Genomic DNA, 11,403 nt, shown 5'->3' with positions numbered 1-11,403 from the left:
AGGTGTGAATTGTTTAAGTGGTCCTGAGTGCTCAACAAGCGAGACCAGATGTGGGGAGAGTTGGAGGGGCTGTTCCTGTAGGCTGGTGTCAGGGGCTGGAGGGAACACCTCTGAGCCATGGCTGGGGGTACGTCGTCTGCCTTCTTTTTATCTTCTTTGTTGTTTCTTTACATATCCTGTATGACATAGAAAGAACTTTTCCTTTGTTAATAGTATTTCAAGAGTCAACTAGATTGTAACTTTTAGCTAATACCTTAGGCTTGGAGTTGTTGTGGGCTTAATTCAGAGAACTGATTCAGAAGTTTCAACATGATATAATTCTTGTCTGTTACATTAGTGGCATGTAATTTCTAGCAGATGTTTGACAGAGTTTCTTAGTTGAAGAATGCCACACTGTCTTGTAGCGACTATTGTTTGAGAAATGGTCAATCTTTCAGTGTACTGGTTTTGACACTAAACCATTATGTACCAGCATGTATACAGTGAGACTATTTAGTACTGTGCACAGCTTTATCTGTGGAAATGGTTTCAGGTCTAATGCATTTAGGTTTCTTTATCTCAATTCTCAAGCTGAGGACTAAGAAAGCATTTTAGTTTCATTTTGGACTGAAGGAATTCATGATTCTGATTGATTTTATTGTTGAATAGCTGAGCAGAAATAGTAAATAAATGTGCTAATTTAGACAACATGCTTACATGCCTCATACATTGTATTATCTTTGATTTAAGTGATTGGGAGAGTCTGTATTGTATATACAAGTGACTGCTTTACATTGACTTTGTCTAAACAAAACCCCAAAGCACTGAGCACTGAACCACTGAGTTGCACATGTGTGTCTCATACTTAAAAATGTTTTAATACGATATTGTACATGTAAATGTGTAACCTGTGGACAAGCTCTAAAAGTTTTGGGTTTGAGGACTTTCATTGATTTTATTTTCAAAAGCAGGCCAGACCTATTGACATTTTTTGCTATCCAGCCCACCGAATAGAATCCTTGTTGTGTGTACAAAACCCAGCTATTGATGAGCTAGCTTTGTGTCTCCAGACATTTACATGTAACTTAGAATAATGTGCTGAAGGGAGTTCTTTTCAGTAACTGTTATTCATTTCAAAAACAGAATTTTCATCCAGCCCACTGAATGAAATTGTTGTCAAAAGTTATTGTGAACAAAACCCAAGAAGTGTTGAGACAGTCCCCTTATATAAGGCTGTGTTGAAGTGTTTGAGCAGAATGACCACTTAACATGAAAACCTGACCCGTTGACCTGTTATCCACGCACTCAACACACTCATGGCACAAACTGCATACGGAATACTCTCGACTGGGAAATGTCAAATAGGAGTTATTTCAATCTGTTATTTCAGACAAGGATGTTCAATTTACATTTTCTGAAGATGTTCTTCCCTTTCCAACTCCGACGGATTCAGTCAGAGATGCTTCTTTCTGAATCTTTCTTTTCTAATATCCATCCCTTAGATTGGCATCATAGATTGTAGTGATGAATACACACTGCTATAGAAATGTAGCAGACCATGCAGAAGTATCCCTTTGTCTTGCCAATCAATAGTTAATGGTTCAGTATGGTTTTCAACATCCATGTCAGAAATGAATAATATTTTTTTTTTTCATTTAGACAGATTTCATTGAGATTAGACTTAATATTACCCCATGAAGTTTTCATTCAGAAGACTTAAAATCTACATATTACTTAAACTTTCAGACTTTCAGAAGATTTCAATGAAGACAGCATATTTCTGAGTACATAATGCTCTATATGCTCTATGCCATGTCTTATGCCTCCAGCAATTTTTTTAATGCCTCCAGTTTCTTTTATCTAGGACCTGTTATGATTAACAAATATATCAATGTTGCCTTCTTACTTAAATTTTAGTATTACATACTAGATATTTAGTAATTTCTATATATGGAGAAAATGTTCCATGGTTGCCACGGTAATCTCTGGAGGTGCTGTTGTGAGTGAGCCTGACCTTTCTAGAACACGTTCTGACCTTCTCATGCACACAAAATGGTGGAAGATAAATATCAGCCTCTGTACCAACATGTATTATCAACAACAGCTCCATAAGGCTGGTACATGTAGGTGATAGTTCTATCCACCCTGTATAGCCAGTAGGTACCAATCTGAGAGTGATGTTTGCCATTTACCCAATGCCAAGAACATCCATGAAATCTAAGTGCAAAGAACTCATGATTTCCCTTCAGCCTGTTTCAAAAGCCTAACTGCAGCAGAAGGGCAGAGAATGATTGATGTAAACCAAACATTTCATTTCCACTGTGTCAGACCTTGGAATAACATTACGGTTGTCGAGAAAGGAACATATATGTCATAACACGTCCAGAATGGTGGACGTATGATGTATGTATATGACATGATTACTCTCACAATTTTGAATTTTCCTTCTTGCATCAAATTTGTATTAAGTGATGTCTCCAACTTAAAGCTTTCCATAGAAATAAGGCAGCACAATGCAGCTTTGCGACGACCTGACAATTGACCTGCCTCTGCCCACCTCCGTAACTAATGGCTTAACCCATAACCGAAGCCGACCAATATCCGGTCGGATATCACACGGCCGTCATGTTCGGACATGTGAAGCACAGTGATCGTCCAATTATTTCATCAACCCCAATTAGAGAGAACGTTTTTAGGTCGATACATTGTCCACTTTTGGTGTCCCAAGCGATTAAATGCCAGATATGCAACTGGGCAGTTTCTAAAGGGTTTGGGTGGGGATGGAGAATGCTTTCATTTTATTTCCCATTTCTTTTGTTAGAAATAATTTGTTTGATTGATTGATGATAATTGCAGGCTGCGGCTGCTAAACTGAACAAGCCACACACTCAAACCTAGAGCTATCTAAGACATTCAGTTCTGAACTGAGCATGGACATTGCTATAATTGGACATTGATATACATGTATGTTTGTTCACATTTTTCCACTGCAAATTTGCTTGGAAAATATTATTACTAATAATTAACTGTTACAGATTTTTATAGGCAAATTTGGATCAGCAACAAAATTAGAAAAAGTGAACCTGTTGAAAATGACAATCACACAACAATCATGGGCATTTTATTAATCTAAAAACACAATTGGAAAACAGGAAGCCATAATGATTTTAATTGAACCATACAGTATAAAAAGTACAGTAACCAGTATGCACTTATGGCATTTAGTCCGACGCGGTAGCCTTGAAATTCTGTTGCAGAAATAGAATATCGTCATCAAGTTTTTTTGTGTTTTTCATTTGTGGGAAATTCAGCTGTTACTGTGAGTTGCCTGCTTATGACCGGATTAGAGCTTGTTTCTGATGTTTCCCATGGCGGTGTAGTGTTGGTAGGTTTTACAGTATCATGGTTACAGTACTGGGGAGGTTAGGGTGGGATTTGTGGGAAAATATCCAGGGGCGCAATCAAAAGAAATTTATAGTCGTTGCCACAGTCTTTCCAACCAAAAATGGAAAGATGATAAAATGCAAGTTTTTTTTTTTACACCTGTCAGTGGGTATCTTGAGGAAAGTCGTGTTAAGTGTCTTAAAAATCCCAAGGGCACAACATTGATGGCATGTCAGAGGATTCAAACTCTAAATTATCTTTAAGTTAGGTCTTGGCCAAACACCCTTAAACCATTATGCCAACATGATGCCACACTTCACTATTGGAAAAAAAAAAAAATCTTTGACAGGGAAAAATTTATTACATGTGAAATACTGTAAATGCAGAAATGTTCGCGGTGGATTAATGTTTGCGGTTTTCGCGGTGGCCGCTTTACCGCAAACTTAAAACCACCGCAAACATTTTCCATGGCATGAAGAGACTACAGTACATGGTGCTACCGCGAACTTAAAACCACCGCGAAAAGTCCTTTTTCTTGCTACCGCGAAATTAAATCCCCGTGAACTTAAATGCATTTACAGTAGCATAATATGGACCTGACTATAACAATAAAACAATGCCAGTGATGACATACAAGGCGTTAACTTGCCACAGCCCAGCCCGCCTTATTACTGGGTTGATGCATGTGAATCAGCCACATAACGTACGACACGCCGTGTGTAGGGTCGGTACCACAGCCTCCGTCTGTTACAGCCACATAACGTACGACACGCCGTGTGTAGGGTCGGTACCACAGCCTCCGTCTGTTACAGGTTGGTTACAGATTTCTCTGCATTGTACAGTAGATTTCGTTGTGCTTGACTGTAGTTGCAGATAGCAAAATTTGTGTTATGGCTACAGATTATCTGAATTATCACTGAGTCATGTTTTGAAATTAAGTTCTACATGTAGATTTGTAGGGATTCGGGAACGTGTCAGGGTGGGAATGTTTGTGTACAGTCAGTGTATGGAGAGTCACTTTGGTCGGAGGGTTACAGGAGACTGTAAGGTTTCTCTGTTGTGGAGATTTGTGTCAATGTCAAGTACAAATTGTCAGGACCATTCCCAGCGACATTTCAGTTTGAATCTACACTGGTTTGGTAAGAGTTGTGTTTGGAAGGGTTGGAGTGTTTTTGTAGCATGGGATTCTTTTGGCAATGCTTGTTCAGTGCTATACTGAAATCCTCTTGTTTAGAGCTTCATGTGGTCACAACTCATCAATGCAGTATACATATTCAGGGCTCGGAATACTGGGTGTTTGTGCGCCCAGGTGCACCCCAAATTGGAGTTGTGCACCCAATTTTTTACTCAAATATTTTATAGGTTTATGTATACAAAGATATCAGTATACTATAAAAGACCATATTCTTGACATCTAAGTGTTAGAAAGATAATGTGGTGCACCCAAAAATTTTTTTGTGCACCAAATTTTCTAGGTTGGGTGCACCAGTGCACTAATCCTCAAAATGAATTTTGAGCCCTGCATATTAGTAACATGAAGTCATATGATATAACCAAGGGTTTTCTTAGGATAGTTTTGCATGTGTCACACAAATTTCAGCTGTCAGATGTCACACTAACAGAGAAATGGATCCCTGTAGAATGGCCTACAATCATCAATCGTGACCCTGCCATTTACTTTGTACAAGCTGGTCTCAGGTGCATCCAGGTTATAAACATCAAGTATTTTTGGTTCTCCAGGCTAATTGCTAGTAGCTAATTAATAATTTCACCCCATCCGCCCCGAAAATTGGAACTTCAGTACATAGAATAAATGAAAATTGTGAAAAAAAATGCTTGAAATGATTATAAGGAAAATCAGCAACTTTGGCTTCCGAACAATGAAAGTGACAGAAAAAAATTTAAAGCTAGATACAGCCCTGATGTTTGTAGTGGAGTTTAGTGTGATCTGTTTTTAGATAGTTTGCAATAAATTTGAAGTGATTTCAGTTGATTGTATAATTATTGCACATTGTACAAACAATTTGTGTTCAAGGTGTTTGTAATTTCAAGTTGTTGTTATGTGTAAAGCATGGTGGGGTGATAGCAATTTTTTGACTAAAATTGATGTAATCGGAAATAGCAAGAATACTATTCTACAATTGCAACTTTTGCATGGTTTAGATACTAGTACTTTACACATTGAACGGTATTTTATCAGATCAAAGTGCATGAAGTGTCTTCAAATGGTGTTTGCTTTGATTTAAGCTACTTGGTTGGATTAAGATGTGTCATTAAAATAGACTGATCGATTGATGATGTTTTGTGTAAAGCCCTCATCATCATCATTATTAGACTGCTGGGCTCAAAATACCACCTGCATATACAGGTTAGTGCAGGTAAAATTGAAGATGTCTACCTGCACCTAACCTGCACTGGTCCATGTACTGGGTTTTATACATAAATGTCATGATATAGGTATAATGTGGATTGTTAATAGCTGCATTGTGGTATCTGCATTGAATGTTACCAAATATAAAGTATGAAAGAAAAAAATGGTTCCTGAAGTGTTCTAGTATGATCCATACTTCCTAAATTCAGAGTGGTGCAGGCAAATTTTATCTGGTGCAGGTAATTTTCAATGTTACCTGCACCAGTGCAGGTATGCAGAAAAAAGTATTTCGAGACCTGGACTGTCATTACTCATCATTCTGATCTTCATTTCCTGTTGAGTATAGCAGTTTAAACCCACGCTCAAGCTTTGCAGTTTAGTTTGTACGTCTTGTAGAGTGGAACTTGTTATCACCAAGCACAGTAGGGGCCTCTTCTCTGGATAGTTTTAAAGAACGCTTGCATATAGATGTGCAGAAGTTAGGTGTGACGGATCGTTCAGTGTAATATAACCTGAGCTGCTGCTGCAACGGATACAGATACTGATTGTCAACATTTCTAGAGTAACATGCAGATGAATATGTTATTGGACCCCTGATGAGTCTAAAGATGTTATCTTCATTTCCTGTCCTGTAGCAGTTTAAACCCACGCTCACGCTTTGCTGCAGTTTAGTTTGATTGTCATCATTTCTAGAGTAACATACAGATGGATATGTTATTAGACACCTGATGAGTCTTAAGATGACAGGATGGACAGGTATCTCACCTGTTCTGAGGTGTAGAATCACAAACATGAGAAAGCTAAGTACTGCAATGATGCTGGTAGACATCAGCAGTTTGATAACTATTGATGTCAAGAAATTAACAGATGGAGTAAAATTTTTTAGTCAAATTTTTGAGAAAATGGCTTTAAATGCTGCTTAAAGCTTTATGTTTTGTCAAGGAGCCTTTGAGCACATTCAAATAGTCATCAGGACTTTGAAATGTCCGTCTGGGAATCGACCGCAGTGATTCACTGTTTTCCAACATTTAGGTAATGTCACAGTTACTTTTAGGTACCTTAGTTTGTACACTCAGTAGGCCGAGCTGCAGGCTTTTTGAGATAAAGATCTCGGTGAGGGATTCTTACTGAATTTTCTACTCCCCTGTGGAATTATTTTTCTATAACGATAGCTATCCAGGGACTTATGAGCTTTATGGATTTCAGGTTCTGAACTGGCTTGTTTCAAAATTAAACCTTAGGATTATCATGAATCATAACAAAATCATTGTTGTTTAATAAGTAGTACTAGTGTGGGTTTGAATCTGAGAGCCTGAAAAAACTTTCAATATTTGTCAAGGAGATGTCATATTTTATATAAATGGCCTTAGAAATTTTCAAGTTCCATTCGAGCAGTGTTTTTTGGGGGGAAAGGAATCAAAGTATTTACATGCAAATCTGCATCTTTATTCAGATTCATTTGTATTCAAGTTTCATTGCACTTTTAAATCTCAAATCTCTCCCCTGTTTTTTTTTTAGACATTGCGACATCCTATGTAGAATCCTGACTCTAGTTAAGACATTCTGTATAATTTACATTGAATTTCTTAATATAACCTTGACTTTGTTATGGTCTTGGTTTTGTGATGTAAAAAAGTAATGAATGTAACAAGTACATCACATATTTCTACTTGGCTGCACTGGTTTAATTAAATTACTCAGATGCAGTCTGGAGTTGTTTGTTACTTTACAGCGAGGGGTGACTAGAGGACAAGTATAGGCAATTGTAACTTATACCTGGAATGGAGTTGAGAGCACGAGTGTTCTTATTAAGGGATTGTAGAAAATACATGTGCAAGCCTATATAATTTGACTTTTACGCTACTCTAGAGTAGGGTGACTAGAGGACAAGTATAGGGAATTGTAACTAATAGGAATGGAGTTGAGAGCACGAGTGTTCTTATTACGGGATTGTAGAAAATACATGACATTGTGCAAGCCTGCAGGTGTTTTATTACCTTACACTGGAGTAGGGTGACTAGAGGACAAATTTAGGACATGACAAATCTTCTAAGATACATGACTGTACATCTTGAATTGTTTAAGTAACTGCTTAGTAAGGAGTGACTAGAAAGCAAGTAGCACTGAATGATAATGTCTTATGGTCAGCTGAGTGGTGCTTTTCTGTTGTTATTGCTGTTTAAGTCTTACCTGGCTTCAATAATTGTTTGAAAATTTAGATTTTGGGGTTGGTTAGTTTGCTGGTTTGTTGTTTGATGAGTTGGAGTTCAGGGAATTGTTTACTAGTAGAAGTTTACTTGACTGTTTACAGTATGAATAGCACCACTCTCATTATTTATATCATTAGTATTGTGAATCAGATCTATTTTTGGTGGCAGAATTATCCAAAACAAGTATCTTGCTGTGGATAGTTTATCTGATGTCCTTGCAAGTGACTTGTAACGTTTGCTTGATAACTACGTACTTAATCCCTGCTTCTGCAAACACAGGGCTTCGAGAAAGGTGGCAACGTTTTGCTTTGACTAGCTTTGTCAATTTAACATAGGCGGTCCCACTAGGATAAAGCATTGTTGAGATCCCCCCATGCAGACCCTCCTGCAGGCTTTAAGTTCACAGTAACAGACTCCCATGCAACAACATTTGTTTTCCCACACTTCACACCAGAACCCCCTCGTTCATCCGACCTGCTCGCTCTGCCGGAGTCAAGGATGCTGTTGCTAGGGAGACGGGGAAGTCAGCTGAGGAGGACGTCAATCATCCCCTGCATCACTGTGGAAGGTAAGCTGACATCTGTCAATCATCCTCTGCATCACTGTGGAAGGTAAGCTGACAGCAGTCAATCATCCCCTGCATCACTGTGGAAGGTAAACTGACATCTGTCAATCATCCCCTGCATCACTGTGGAAGGTAAACTGACATCTGTCAATCATCCCCTGCATCACTGTGGAAGGTAAGCTGACAGCTGTCAATCATCCCCTGCATCACTGTGGAAGGTAAGCTGACATCTGTCAATCATCCCCTGCATCACTGTGGAAGGTAAGCTGACATCTGTCAATCATCCCCTGCATCACTGTGGAAGGTAAGCTGACAGCTGTCAATCATCCCCTGCATCACTGTGGAAGGTAAGTTGACATGTCAATCAACCCCTGCATCCCTGTGAAAGGTAAGCTGACAGCTGTCAATCACCCCCTGCATCCCTGTGGAAGGTAAGCTGACAGCTGTCAATCATCCCCTGCATCCCTGTGGAAGGTAAGCTGACAGCTGTAAATCATCCCCTGACAGCTGTAAATCATCCCCTGACAGCTGTCAATCATCCCCTGACATCTGTCAATCATTCCCTGACAGCTGTCAATCATCCCCTGCATCCCTGTGGAAGGTAAGCTGACAGCTGTCAATCATCCTCTGTATCACTGTGGAAGGTAAGGAGTGAATGGATGGATGGGCGGATGGACGGGTGGATGGATGGATGGATGGATGGATGGATGGATGGATGGATGGATGGATGGATGGATGGATGGATGGATGGATGGATGGATGGATGGATGGATGGATGGATGGATGGATGGATGGATGGATGGATGGATGGATGGATGGATGGATGGATGGATGGATGGACGGATGGATGAATGGGCGGATGGACGGATGGATGAATGGGCAAATGGATGGATGGATGAATGGGCAAATGGATGGATGGACACTAAATAGCTATCAATTGCATGAGAAAATCCATAGAACAGCTGCTAATGACATGCAAGCCAGATTGGTTGAACCGAAGAGTTACAGAAGAAACGTGAGTCCTGGCTTAAGAGGCTGTAAGTTACTGTCACAAACAGAAGAAACGTGATTCTCCTGTGTTGAGTATCTGGTTCTGCCTCTACTATTACCTGTGATAACCCAGTTTCCATCAGACCCTGATGCTGATGATTCCCTGATGGCATCATTAAGCTGTACTCTGTGTGCTGCTGCATGTGGCAGGACCAGCGTGAGGCTGGGATGCATGAGTGGCAGGGCTGCTAAAGTGTCGTGTAATTAAGCCTAATTAGGGCCATGATAACATACATGGGACACGGGGGAATTACATGCATTAACATGCGCACATCTTGGCGGGGATTACATACGTGAATACGCATGCGTCTCAGAGGTTGACGTTGGGAATTACGGTCCGTAGAAACAGAAAGAAACAACATGCAGACACCCGGGATTGAACCTGGCTTGGCAGATTACAAACCCAAACACTATGCTAGAAAAGGCCGATCAGCCAATTAGCCTGGCTGTTTAGTGCTACTTAACCCCCCCCCCCACACACACACACACTGAAGCCGGTGCAATGGCCAAGTGGGTAGAGTATGGAAGTTGAACACACACCACTACCAGTGGACTAGCCCCCTGCTGTAGTGATTGCGTTGTGTGTGGCCCAGGGCTAACGAAACAGAGATGGGCACCGCCCTATGTGCCATCTTGGCGCGGGAAGGGTTAACTTTTAACTTAAACCCCCCACTGTTACCAGAGAAACACCTGTCTGGTCAGCAAATGGTGGACTTTCACATCTGTATTCCTGTGCTCATATTTATGAATACAGTCAGCACTTTTGTTTGTTTAGACATAAAGTTTGTTTGCTCTTGATAACGAAGACATATAGCAATGGGATATAGCAGTGCAATGATGGACAGAAACTTATAATAGTATGCGTATGTAAAGGCCTCCCTTAATCAAGAGAATTAATGTAAATGGATAAATATATTTCAATAAATTTCAGACCAGGCCTTGACCGGAGAATCGTACTCAGGAAACTATAAAAGTTACCACCAAAGTCTGTTACTCTAACACTAAAAAGTACAAAGTTGTCTGCAGACCACCAAGTCTTTTAATTGGGGTGATGAGGGGAAGCGTCAAACAAAATATAGCAAAGGTGCAGATAACATTTAATTAATTGTTCTAATCACTATCAGGAATAATCATTTATCTATTAATAGGTTACTGTAAAACAAATTACTGTCAGAATCTACCACCAAACACACACGCACGGCCAGGCCAACTTTTAAGAGACTTTTGCAACAGCTGAAACAGCTCGAAGGAATGGACCAGAAAAATAGCCCACTTTCCTTTTTGTTGTATGTACTTGGTTTCATGCTACGATTATAATTGTATTCAATCCAAATATTAAGTGAATGAATATTAAATTCATTGTGTGTAAAGTCTCAACATGGTATAAACAATTCATCTAAACCTAATTAATGCTGATTAAAACTGAAGATTGAACTATTTATTACCATCTTTCTTTTTTGAGGTTGTAATTTTTTATTTTTTTTCATCTACTTAAAGTTCACTGCAAAACAAGGCTGTTGGAGCCACTTAGACGTTTTGGGTTACAGTACTGTATAGTGAAGAAAGATGTGTGTTAACCCTTGACTTAAACAGTTGTAGATTTTATCCCATGGGAAAGCAGGTCCGTGGAAGCTCATTCCATAGCGAAGTTGTTCTTGGAAAAAAGCTCTGAGCGTGGAACTTCCTCCTAGTAGGAGGATTGTGGAGGAAAAAAGGATGATTTGCTTCCGTGGAAGTGGCTAAACGTGTTCTTGCAGTGAAAGTTCGTATTGGAGGCACAGATGAGTGAAGTTCTGCCGAGCATTTACCATTGTAATGACTTTTCCTTTAAGAGCAGCCAACAG

At 39.6% G+C, this 11,403-nt stretch overlaps 1 protein-coding gene across 1 annotated transcript in view; it reads left to right on the top strand.

Annotated features, from left to right (window-relative positions):
• The first annotated feature begins 8,407 nt into the window (after window positions 1–8,407).
• Window positions 8,408–11,403, top strand: part of LOC118412945 (oxysterol-binding protein-related protein 8-like) — a 59,010-nt gene continuing 56,014 nt past the window's right edge. Inside the window, exon 1 of the mRNA XM_035816014.1 lies at window positions 8,408–8,512. Within this exon, the coding sequence (XP_035671907.1) occupies window positions 8,443–8,512 (70 nt within the window). The 5' untranslated portion in view covers window positions 8,408–8,442. The remainder of the gene's footprint in view (window positions 8,513–11,403) is intronic.

This window comes from Branchiostoma floridae, chromosome 4 (assembly GCF_000003815.2).
Source record: "Branchiostoma floridae strain S238N-H82 chromosome 4, Bfl_VNyyK, whole genome shotgun sequence".
Taxonomy (NCBI): Eukaryota; Metazoa; Chordata; class Leptocardii; order Amphioxiformes; family Branchiostomatidae; genus Branchiostoma; species Branchiostoma floridae.
Note: the sequence above shows the minus strand (reverse complement) of the source record. Positions and strands in the feature narration are given on the sequence as shown.